Source organism: Cibotium barometz, chromosome 19, assembly GCF_041138505.1.
Source record: "Cibotium barometz isolate CiBa-2024 chromosome 19, ASM4113850v1, whole genome shotgun sequence".
In the NCBI taxonomy this organism is placed as follows: domain Eukaryota; kingdom Viridiplantae; phylum Streptophyta; class Polypodiopsida; order Cyatheales; family Cibotiaceae; genus Cibotium; species Cibotium barometz.
Window position 1 is genome coordinate 20301521 of NC_141064.1, and position 12645 is coordinate 20314165.

Sequence of the window (12645 nt, forward strand, 5' to 3'; positions counted from 1 at the left end):
ACAATGATGAAGAGTAGCCCTACATGATAAGCTTACCTATTTATGAGGGTTTCACTAGCACAAGTATAGACATAATATGCATAATGAATATATCTACTAAGTAATTATTCAGTCATGAATTCAAAGCTCAACATGATATAGTCAATACTAGGGTAGTTAAATGACTTCAAAGAGTTGGCATTTAAAGCTTAATTTTACACCTAAATTCTGATGAATCTTGGCTTTAAGAAGAGTGACAATCATTATCTAAACTACAAGGATGATATCAAAGCTATTGCCTTTCTAGATTTATGATAACTTGCACCACTAGTAACACAAAGCTCATTTCTAAGCTTCAAAAAGATTCAAAATAAGAAAACGAAATGAAGAATTTATGCTGCTTAAACTTGTTGAGCAACAAGAGCCTGCTTACTTGACTACAGAGAAGTGCATGTGCTCACCTTTAAGGAAACAATATGAACCACTAACGCTAGTGAGAGGGTAGCCAAGCAAACAATCTTTTGCCAACCTCAATTATACTCGATAAATAATCAGAGGTCCAGGGACAACTCATGAGGGTAAGAGGTGAGCTAACCACTCCGGTAAGAGCCAGACAACAAAAAGACCTAACAATAGTTGAGTTGCAAATATTTTCGTTGGATTAATTACAATGGTGCAGCTAGTACTTATGGGCACTAAGAATTACAGGAGAAAATAATCTAGTTGGATTAATTGCAATGGTGCAACTAGTACTTATGGGCACTAAGAAGTATAGGAGAAAAGAATGCATGTGTATGTGGTTCAATGAGAAAGCATCATACATCCTTGGGCTTCTGGGTGAGTCGATCAGCAAAATTGTAGAAAGCAAGACCACATATCAGCATTGCTGTGCCAAGCAGAAACTGTGGAGGGAGAGATGCTGGGGCTCCAACGTATGGGAGAGGAAGCGTGAACATATAAATGGAAATAGGCACTGCAAAAGCAAAGAAAAGATTTAAAACTTGTTCAAACGACCATGTTGAATTTTTCTTTGGATGATGAAGACACCCTAAAAGTCTTAAAAAGCAACAGTATGACTATCTTCTTATGACAAAGATAGGGATGTCTTTTCATGATGGTTCCCTTAGTCCCCTCCTCCCCCTCATTCCACACCCCTCAAAATTGATGTGTATCTGAAGCCAGGATGGGTTCTACTTGTGATGAACACTCTAGAGCTTAGACTGTGTAGTATCTAAACTTATGCTGGATGTTCACAAAAGTCTGGAGGATCTACCCATCTCTTGGATGCACATGTAAAAGGTTCTCTTGGATAGAACATGACATTATTCTGTGTGCGCGTGCGCACATGCACACATGCAGCAGTGTGTTCGTGTGTTGTTGCATTGGGCTCCTAATCACGTGATCCCTGCACTTCAAGTAATCATTTTGACTTGATCAAAATGGAAACAGCTATGGAGGACCATGCAAAACAGGTGTCTGGGCCTGGAGACCTCATATCTATGCTGGAGACTACATTTCAACAAAATATAAATGAAAGTGACAACAAATAACAAGAACTCATACCTGCGAGTGTTGTACAGAGGGAAGTGACTACAGCAGATGAGTTTTTCAGAAGAGACAGGAGAGATATGTTGAAAGCCAAATTCACAGCTATGTAACCAAACGCCAGCAGAGTGGCGCTGCTACATTCTGCAGTAATACCATAAACTCAAAAAAGGTGAGCTGAATTAGAACCAGAGCTATTCGAAAAATCGAAGAGAAGTTGACAGCCCTTTCCCGGTGTGGCTATCGAAACATGCTGCCCATAAGGGAACATAAGTTTGAACCCCGACACTTTTAAGGGTCTTTACAGACAGATCCCCCGCCAGGTCGTATGGGAAGATCCCCACCTGTTACAAATGGGTAGGTGAGAACTTTCCTTTTCACGGGTGGGGGTTATGTCTGTAAAGCCCCTAATATATAACCAACCCAAAAAAAAAAAGAACAAGCACAAGAATCGTGCCTGTGCTGTGTGAACCAATGTTGAACAGACAACCAGCTCCATCCCTTACATAGCCTGGTAGCTGGCTAAATGGAATCCCGCGCACTTGAGACAGAAGAGGAAGCAACAGAAAAACAAAAAGGGACTGCAAACACAAGAAAAGGCAAGTAGATAACATGAGCTTACGGTTGTGTAGCACATCCAAAGCAAACCGACATCAAGGAAGAAGATTGCAGAGGAAGTATGAAGAACATTCCAAAAGCCCTTGTTCAGGCATATGGTACCTGAAAGCCTGATCCAAAAGAGTTGACAACAAAGATATCTACTGACCCACCCTGGCAAAACATTTGAGGGAGCTTGGTTAGATACAACTTACAAGTGCCTTCGTGTGTGTGCATGTGCACGTGTCCGTGTGTGTGTGTGCAGTGCGCATGCATGTGCTGAGTGCAGGCAAGGCTCATCACATCAGATTGGGCACGCACACTCCAGGGAGCTAGACGCCCTCACCCCGTCGAACCCCACACAGGCCCTTTGGCTGCCACTGCCCCCACCCAGCCAGCCCATGCCATAACCTTCCTGTCCACCTGCCTGTAAAGCCCATCCAAGTACCAGTACACTGACCTGGCCTGGCCTTTGTTATACCATGTGTAAAAGCAGCTGCTCCAGGAATGACAGGGGCTGTCCATCAACTGGAAGCCTGTCTATTCATCTTGATGGTATGTGTGTGTGTGTGTGTTTGGGGGAGAGGCACAGGTATAACAAAAAAATGTGGTAGACCTGCAAGCGTTTTGAAGCATCCCGGAACACAAACTCCTGGAACATCCCAATGAAGCCCATTGTTAGCACCTTACAGGTTTTGTCATTTTTTAAGCTAGTTCATTTCAAAATTGATTCATGAGATCTAAACAGTATTTAGTCACCTTAATTATGCTGGCACCAGCTTGAAAAGAAGCCGATAAAATCATCAACAATGGCCAAAAGAGGCCTGTTTGATCGGGAGAAAATGCCAATCCACTGCTTGTGCTGGAAATTGAGAACCAAAAAAAGGCTGCATAAATTTCTTAATTAGCATGGCACTACAAGCCTACTTAACTCCATAATGCAATTATATATTATAAGTAATAGTGATGCATGTACACACGCATGTGAGCACGTGTACAACCATGTGTGGAACTGTATATCTATTGTAACGAAGCCAGCCATATAGGACGACACATACCCTGTGAGCTGCCAGTAGAGTTATGGTAGCTGCCAACAGAGTAACCACAAACAGCTTACTGACAACATTGGCCATGTGTCAAAGGTTGTATCTAAACTACGTACCTAAACTACTTGACTTTGGCTGAATTGTTGCCATTTTCTGCTGCATGTGCAAGCCGGATGCGTAGAAACTGGTAGAAATGATCACGACATGCTTTTACTCCTAAAGATTATTAAGTTGTTCAAGTACTAAGGTTAAGCGTTGATAATGTTCTCGCTTTGTTCACTCAAGCTGCCCAACCTACTTGCTTGTGGTCACCCTTGCCTGGTGGCTGGCAACTGCCAAACAGCCTACCCACATGTCCACACAGCCTGCACATCTGCTCATCACTAATTCCAATGCTTAGGCCTCGTCCAAGCTGCTTCCACACTTGAGGTGTCTGTCCAATGGCAGCCTGTCCCTAATGGAGGCTGCCCATCTGCTGTATCCGACACTAAGCCTGCAAATTAAATTAAGAGAGGTGTCACATTCTCCCAACTAGCAGTAGAGCTGTCCTTCACTACATGGGCACTCCAGAAAAGGATCGACAAACTCAAATGGTGGAGCCCTTGCTGCCTTTCTGCCAATCCTTAGCCATCGTAATCACATTGAAGTTGCCTCTCATGCACCGAGCATCCACCTCGTGAAGCCCATATTGTGCCCCTGCCAATCCTTAGCCGTCTTGATCGTGTTAAAGTCGCCTCCAATGCACTAAGAATCCACTCAGAGGAGCCCGTGTTGTGTCTCTGCCAATCAGCAGCCATCTCAATCATGTTAAATCGCCTCCCATACACCAAGCATCCGCAGCCTAGGGAAGCCCCTGCCTCACCTATATCCGCAAACCTAAGCAATCTTGCACTCTATTGGGGACCTAGATGTCGGAGAGGCCAGCACTCCCTCATTATAATAATTCACGGAGTGCACACAGCTGGGGGATATGATACTCGTCGACCACCTGGATGGAAAGCAAAACGGAAAAGCCCGTGCATCGCAATACCTTCTGCGTTTAAGCCACTCTGATACCAAGTGTTACAACCCCACATATCTCCTAAATGCAAATCATGAGTGATTAAAACGAACCCCCTAAGAGGGGGGCAGGCTAGCTCACCTCCCAACCATAGGTTCTATGCTTCGAACCACCCCTGAGCTAGGGGCTAAGGTCTGACCCATGCCATTCCTTCGGCAAGCCGATCCATGCTCTACCACACACGTAGTTGGAGTCTCGGTCGAACTCTCACCAATAGTGAGGTTATGACAACAATAATCCATGTCTCACTTATATAGTGCCCACTGCCGCTATAAATAACCATCTTGTTATAAATAGCCAGTACACATGGATTTATTAATAATAACCTTAGCCACCCGTATTAGCCTGCTTTCTCCTAATCCTAGGGCTCCCCTAACCTTGCCAGATTAGGCCACTAATAGCGAGGATTAGCACTCGGTATGTAACATATAGATAGCTATAATTTATAGGATAACACTAACACACACCCTAGGCCATTTAATCAGCCTGCTGCACTAATCTTTAGGGTCCCCTAACCCAGGGTTAGGCTGGCTAGCCCTGCGGGCATCAAGTACGTGACATACTTCCACTCCTTAGACATTTCCACTCTCGGAAATGAAATCGGGAAAGTCTAGCCACACTGCACAACTGATGCTGAAGTCAGGACCCAGGTTCATATACATCTAATCTTTCCACACAGTTACATGTACCAGAACCAACTTAATCACAAGCCATTGTTTCTACAAGACTACCTTGGTGGAAAAAGACAAAATCAAAACCAAATCAAGGTTGCGAGAAGCATGACAGCTCCTCAATACACCTCGCATGGAATCGGACAATCTGAAATCTCGGAGACAACAATCGTAGCTAAACATAACAGCAGCTTCACCATACGAGTAAAGAAACATAGCATTTCCCCACATCAATCATAGATCCAATCATAGTTGCAATACAGAAGTAACACCACTCCAAACATCAGCAATCCTCTGTTTTTCCCCCCTTCCTTGTAATTGACTCAAAAATCATCGTTGCTTGCCTTTTAACGACACCTAAGAAAAAATATAGTTGCATCGAGAAACCCTACATGCAATAGATCCTCGTGTCCCATACCAACACGATATACTCCATATAAGACCTCCTCTAGAGACATAAACCCAAGTCGGAGTGATCAATTCCTTCCTAGGCCTGATCTCGATACAACTAGACTCTTGCCTAAATGTCAATCAACTTTCAAGTCAGCCATCACATCAATCTGCCCTATACAACATTCCTTGTTACCTTCTTTGTCAATGTTGGGGCTACCACAAGTGCATAGCACCTCAAAAGCAAAACATTGTGTCTGTAGCTACTCTCACTCACACGAATTGCAACCATAATGGCTAGCCACACTTAAACACTTAAGATTATTAAGACAACTCAAGACAGACAAAACTGAAAAAGAGAAAGTGCTTAGTAACACCACATTAGGACTGGAATCCCGGTCCGACCCCCCCTCAATTATTGGAGTATTTTGTTTGTACAACGTTCCACATCAGAGTTGCCATATATGCACAACGAATGAATACAGATACTAGACAAGACAGTCGGATAAGAGTTTCTTTTGTAGTCGCCGTCCCTCGAGAAATCCTCCCGCCCTTCACTGGAGTGAGCAGTCACAGTACTAGCTTTCCAGGCCCACACACGATGCTGGTGTGCCCGTATTGGCACCTGGACTGGGCACTCTTAGTGGAATGAAACTCGTTGGAAGATGAAGATGCTGGCCTTACAAACTGTCCGACCTGTTTTAGCAGCCGACCATCAGCCAAGAGTCATAAAAGTGTCCCAATTTGAAGAGCCTGGACTGTCCAGTATGACCAGGCCTACGTAGTCGACCAGCAGCCTTCAGGAGCTTGACCAGAAAAATAACCAGTATGGAGGGTGGCTAAGGGTCGAACTAAAGATGGGGATCCCTACTATGCCTTCCATTTTGCAAACCGACCTGTGTATGGAGGATTATGAGCCAAAGCAATTGATCCAAGGTGGTCTGCACTTTCTTTTGGAAAACATTTTGTGAGTAGGAAGAAGCTTTGCATGCCCTCGATTTGTTCTCCACCAACCTTAATAACATGGGGGAGGTTAAAATGTATAAGTGGGATGTCCACTTCACATGCCATGGTCATTTGGATGCCACTGTTGCCTTGGGCACACCACTTACCAATAAATGTGAACTTGCAAAGGTTATAACATTACAAAGCAATTTTAATAAAAATAACAAAGGTTTTGGGCATACTTACCACTTGTTTACAGGCCACAAAACACATCAGAATACAAGGCACTCGCACTATTCACAAGTAGGCGTCCCAAGCCCGTGAACTAGGCATTCATAGAAAGCAAACACACGAATACAGATCACGCGAGAACAAGAACAGTGTCATGCATGCGAACATGTGTGCATGTGCACTTGATTTATGGAAATCTCCCGGTCATGGAACATGTACAGTACTAGCATTTCTGGGAACGAATCTAGCACATCGGAGAGCGCGGAATTGCAATCCATAACACTCGGATCCACACACTCTCCACATTTGGGCGGCGCGAGACCATATAAGTAGCCAAATGGTGACATCCCCCCCCCCCCCCCCCCCCCCCCCCCCCCCCCCGCGCGCGGCTTCTAAACAGTTGTCCTCAGTGAGTCGACGTACACCTCAAGAAGTTGTGGATAGTTGGTGAAGAAGTCTTCATCAACCCACCTTGCATCGATGGGAAGAGAGTTTTTAAACTTCACAAGGTATCGCCTGGGAAGCTTGCCACAACTAGCTTTCTCTCCTTGTGGAAGACTATCTGTTCTGGTTTAAGTATCTCTGCTAGTTCATCAACTTCTAGCGCGTCTCCCATGAGATAGGCTCTTGCGGATCTGGCCCCACGTACTTCCGTAGTAAACTCAGATGAAAAGCATTGCAAATCTTCCAATGATCAAGTAATGCCAACTTGAAGGCAACTTCATTGATATGCTTGATCACTTTGAAGGGACCATAATACCTGGTAGAGAGCTTAGGATATATTGACCTCTTCCTAAGTCTTGCTTTCTCAAATTTCAGCAATACCCGATCTCCTTCTTTGATGTCCAGCTACTTCTATGTTTGTCAGCAGCCTTTTTATACTTATCTTGAGATCTAGCACAATGGTTGACTGTACTTGTGGAAAGGCTACATCATGATTATTTACATACTTATCATACCAAAGATCTCATCCTTAGTGCAAAGGATGAGAGATAGAATCACTTTGCCATATACAATCTCAAATGGAGCCTTCCCTGTGGATGTATGTACCGTGTGGTTGTATGCAAACTCTACAAGCGGTAGATACTTTACCCCTATTGTTTTTTGATCTTTTGATCTGCAACATAACATTTGAGAAGATCCAACACGGCTGAATTTGCAGCTCACTTTGGCCATGAGTCTGGGGATGATAAGCTGATGAGAACTCCAACTTGGTTCCCATGTTATCAAAGAGAGCCCTCCAAAAGAGGCTCGTAGTTTTGGGATCTCTATCCCCCACAATGGACTTCGGCATAGCATGATGTTTGAACACTTGTGCAAGAAAGACCTTCACCATATGCTCGGGTTTTATGGTCTTCTCGACAAGCAAGAAGTGTGCTTGTTTACTAAACCTGCCCACAATCGTCCAAATGGCATCATTACCTTGCTGGGTCCTTCGCAAATCCATTATGAAGTCCATAGCTATGCTTTCCCATGGTTGTGAAGGAATGGGCAATGGCTGAAGCAAACCTAGAGATTTCTGCCTATCAAATATCACCTTTTGGCAGGTGATACATGCACGCACATATGCCTCCATGTCTTCGCGCATACCTGGCCAAAAGAATTAGCACTCAATCATGCGCGTAGTAGGCAATATACCTCTATGACCAACATAAGGAGGAGCGTGGCAGTCATCCATAACCTTTTGCCTCATGTCACATAAGATACATGTGCATGACCAACCATCAAATTAGTCCATAAATGTCCAAAATCAGCATCTTGATGATACAAATCACGCATGGTAGACAAGTCCCCATGTGAGGCAACATAAACTGCAGCCACATATGATCTCTTGGACAATGCATCAACCACCAGATTCTTCTTTCCCGGAGTGTGGACAATCTGAAATTGAAACATAGAGAGGAAATCTGTCATCCTCATTTGTTTCTTAGAAAGCTTTGTTTGCGTGAGAAAATACCACAAACTTTGGTGATCTGTCTTGACTATGGAATCAGCCCAATTAGGTGATGTTTCCAAATTTTCAAGGAATCAATTACAACCAAGATTTCTTTCTCATAGACATCCAAGTGAACCTCGGCATCGTGCAATCGTCGGCTCTCATAAGCTACAACACGACCCTCCTAATTTAGGACAACTCCAATGCAATCTCCACATGCATCACATTCTACATTGAATGGTTTATGCAAGTCTAGAATGATCAACACTAGCCCATGTATCATTGCATCCTTGAGATGATGAAAGGCATCCTTCTCATTCTTAGTCCATTTGAACAATGCCCTCTTCTTAGTCAACTCATGTAACGGCGAGGCAATAAGAGCAAAGTGCCTTATGAATCGCATGTAATATGAGCATAGACTAAAAAAACTTCAAACCTCGTGTACATTAGATAACTCTACCAAACTCCGGATCATATCAATCTTTGTTGGGTCCATACGGACACCATCTTTTGAAACAATATGACCCAAATAGTGTATCTCTAAAAGGAAGAGTTCACTCTTTCTTGTTCAGGTTCTCAGCACTGCAAGTCTAGCTTATGCATTTCGCTTGTGTCTCTCATGTATATGTGTCATACCTCTCTCAGACAGTACAATCTGCAGGTCTAATGTCTTATGCAACAGACGGGCAGCCTCCACCAGGGATGGGGTGCCCCAGGTCAGAGACGCCTCCGGTGTAGAAGCAGACATGACTAAACCTACATAGAATGGCATGGTCACACCCACTGATAGGGCATGCTGATTGGCACATGACATGTTAAGTGTATAAACACTAGTAAGTTTTACCCATGGACATCGGTTATATGAAATCCAAATCAATACAGCTTATGCAAAATCAAGGAGAGCTCTCGTAAAAACCAATTTTGAAAAATAAATCAACATAGATTATCTCACCTTGTAAGAGCAAGGATGACTCCCACAAGCACTAAACCGCATCCTATGATTTGATAGAAAGAGTATCTCGTCTTTAAAAATATTGTGGAGAAAATGAGTTGCCATACCAAAAAGGTCTGCAAACCAGTTCAAAATCCTCAGCTATTATTATACATTCTATATCATATGTTGAATAATAAAACATATATTATAATTTAGGCACTCCAGTTCAAACTCATGCCCCTTTTATGGGCAGTGTGGTGCGATAGTAGCCACTTTCGCAAGGACCCACCAACAACCAAATCATCACTTTAATCTCATAGAGACAACACTTACGTACATGCTTGCAAATATTCATTTGAAACAAAAAAATGTAGCAGCAATTCCCATGATAAATACCTGGACTAAAATAGGAAGCGAAGCTCCTGGAAGGACCGCTGCTTGTTCCAATATAGAAGTCGTAAACAAACAATAAATTGAGTTACACTAATTTCTTCTCAAGAGTTTGGTTTAGGGTCTTTACAGACAGATCCCTTGCCCATCTGACTGGTGGGGTTTTGATGGGGGGGAGATCTCCTGCCCATGAGGAACAAGCCAGTTAGATCTCCCTTTTCCACTGATGGGGGTTATGTTTGTAAAGACCCTTAGAACGTATTTCACAATTAGCTTGAAGATATGCAAGAAAAGGTTCAGTGTAGGTGTACCTGCAGCTGCCATGCCAGAAGCAACACCAAGGGCTTCAAGAAAACCCACTGCAATGAAACGAGACTTTGGAAGCTTTAACATTTCGTCAGTCACAATATGTGCCCGATACCGTAGGTACAGAATAGAAAAGTAAACTAGAACATACCTGCAAGAATCAAGACACAAAAACCCTTACAATGGCAATATACAATCATTTAGTTCCTACTTTGCATTCTTAGAAAAACCTTTATGTCTCTTGTGACTGAGACAAAGCCAACCCTAAAACAAATTCCAATGATCTATAATAATGTAACTTAGCTTCTGCCTGTTATTAGAACACAGATCCTACAGTCACATCATCATGCTCTTGGGCCCGCCTACACAATACTTGTGCAGGTTATCAAACTGCAGGTGGGGCATGAAATAGCTATCAGAGATCAGACGATGAACAGGCACTCTTGGGCTTGGACAGGCAATGTTGCCCATCCATGCCTGTCCATCCAGGAGTTCTGGTGGGCATGCTTGCTAGAACTGTGAAGGCCCAAAATACCTACTTAACAATCCCATACTTCCTCCACACCTCGGTTCATGCTTTGCCATATCCAAGCTCTGATACCAATGTAAAGTAGTGAAGACCATGCCCATGGATAATCAAACATAGAACCACTGTGGATCAAGGTAGAGGACATACTTGAGAAACCATAGCAAGGTTTCCATAGACTTGAACGTCGAACACGTCGCATGACCACAATAGGCTGTGGCTAGCAACTCACCACCCAACCGTAGGTTCGGTTCCTCGAACCACCCGCCACGAGCCTGAGGTCAGATCGTCGCGAGTCTGCCAATATCACCAATGACCCCAACTTGGCGTCCTGTACCACCAAGCCGTGGCCCGTAGCCACCCGCACTGACAGCTCTATGGCTATGAGATCTTGCACGCTCTATAGTAGCCCCAGGCTATCGTGTGGCTCCTTGATCTCTTGTGTCTAGTAAGTGACCCTAGGTTCCTTAAATGGTAATAACCCCACTATAAGTGGCCTGCTTTTATTTATAAAGATTTCTTGCTTTATTCATAAGATTTTAGCTAGAAATTGCTCCTAGTTATTATTATTAGCACGTGGCTATTATTTACAAGCCCACAGCCAATCAAGACCTCTTCTTGCTAGCCCTTAGCCCACGTGTGAACCCTCCCAAGTCCCACGCCTTTGGCTAAGCCTTAACCATAATGATGGGTTAACCCCAACCCTGATCCTGGGTTAGCACACACGTCCCTAGCCCTAACCCTAGGTTGGTCGAGACGTAATACACGTGATCTTTGGTGTAGACGTAAGTCCCTTGCCGTGAGGTGTCATGTCCACACTACGGAGCCCGTCCATAGGTCTGGAATCGTAGAGAATGTCCAAATAGTGACAACCTCCCTACTTCTAAATAGTTGATCACAATTGAAAAAGATTCCAAGTATGCTTCTAAGAGCTATGGATACTCCCGGAACTATACCTCATCCATCCACTTAGCATCCATGGGTGAATAGTTCTTTAACTTCACAAGTTAGCATCTTTGAAGTTTGACACCTACAAGGTTACTCTCCTTATGAAACGCAATCTGCTCTAGCTGTAACACCTTTTCCAACTCATCCACTTCAAGTGGATCTTCCATAACCAACTCTTTAGGCTTCGAACCCACATATTTACGCAAGAGACTTACATGAAATGCAATCACACACCTCCAATGACTCGGAAAAGCCAGCCAAAAAGCCACTTCATTGATCCTCTCAATGACCTTGAGCGGTCCATAATACCTCGTAGAGAGCTTGTGACACATCCCCTCTTTCCCAAGTCTAGCTTTCTCAAATTTCAGCAATACCCAATCATTCTCTTTGATGTCTAATTGTCTTCTATGCTTATTGGTAGCCCTCTTATGTTTTTCTTTAGAACGCTTAATAGTTGGCCGCACCTGTGCATAGGCGATTTCCAGGTCCCTAACAAAATCATTGGCGGCAAAAATCTCATCCTTTGTGTGAGAATGGGTGGCAATGTAATAACCTCAAAAAGAGTTGAGCACCATAATACTATGAAATGGCACAAAAACAAATAAGATAGCAATGCTGAAATTTAAATGACACTACAAAAGGGCCGACCCCCCTTGTAATATGATTGTATTATCAAGGATTCCTCAAGCTACAAGCTACAAGCTTCATGAGCATCACATGCCACATTTCCAATGACATCCATGCATGGTCACCATGAAACTCGTTTCAGTGGCTTTGAAACTCGTTTCACATTTTAGTGTTGAAACATTTCATGTGCACATTGAAACCATATCGTTTCATTTGGGAAAAAAGGTTGTGATTTTACGTGCTTTTTGGCTTTCATAACTCTTCCTCTTTCCTTTTTTCATCCTATTTGTTCTTTTCTCTTCTCTTTCGTATGTCTTCTTTGTTTAATGATGATAAATATGCTAATATCATCTTATAACTATTGGCTAATACCTTCACATTTTATATATATGATCGTTTCGGTCCAACGTTTCATTGTCCACCTACTTGGTGTTGAAACGTTTTGTTCCAAAATAAATCGTTTCAGCATCGTTTCGTTTCGATAGTGAAACATTTCGTGGTGACCTTGCATCCA

At 43.3% G+C, this 12645-nt stretch overlaps 1 protein-coding gene across 2 annotated transcripts in view; it reads right to left on the reverse strand.

Moving 5' to 3' along the window:
- Positions 1-354: 354 nt before the first annotated feature.
- Positions 355-12645, reverse strand: part of LOC147628328 (protein CLT2, chloroplastic-like) — a 47060-nt gene continuing 34769 nt past the window's right edge. The window contains exons 2-11 of one of the 2 annotated variants that reach the window (XR_015268072.1): positions 10036-10181; positions 9731-9768; positions 9353-9468; positions 2881-2983; positions 2738-2773; positions 2245-2295; positions 1982-2105; positions 1543-1668; positions 1253-1384; positions 828-952 (exon numbers count right to left, since the gene is read on the reverse strand). Coding sequence is in view for 1 of the 2 variants with exons in the window: in XM_086813420.1 (XP_086669546.1) it covers positions 795-952; positions 1543-1668; positions 1982-2105; positions 2245-2295; positions 2738-2773; positions 2881-2983; positions 9353-9468; positions 9731-9768; positions 10036-10181 (898 nt within the window). In the remaining variant the exon portion in view is untranslated. Of the gene's footprint in view, positions 953-1252; positions 1385-1542; positions 1669-1981; positions 2106-2244; positions 2296-2737; positions 2774-2880; positions 2984-9352; positions 9469-9730; positions 9769-10035; positions 10182-12645 lie in introns of both variants that reach the window. The other variant, XM_086813420.1, reaches the window with a different exon arrangement.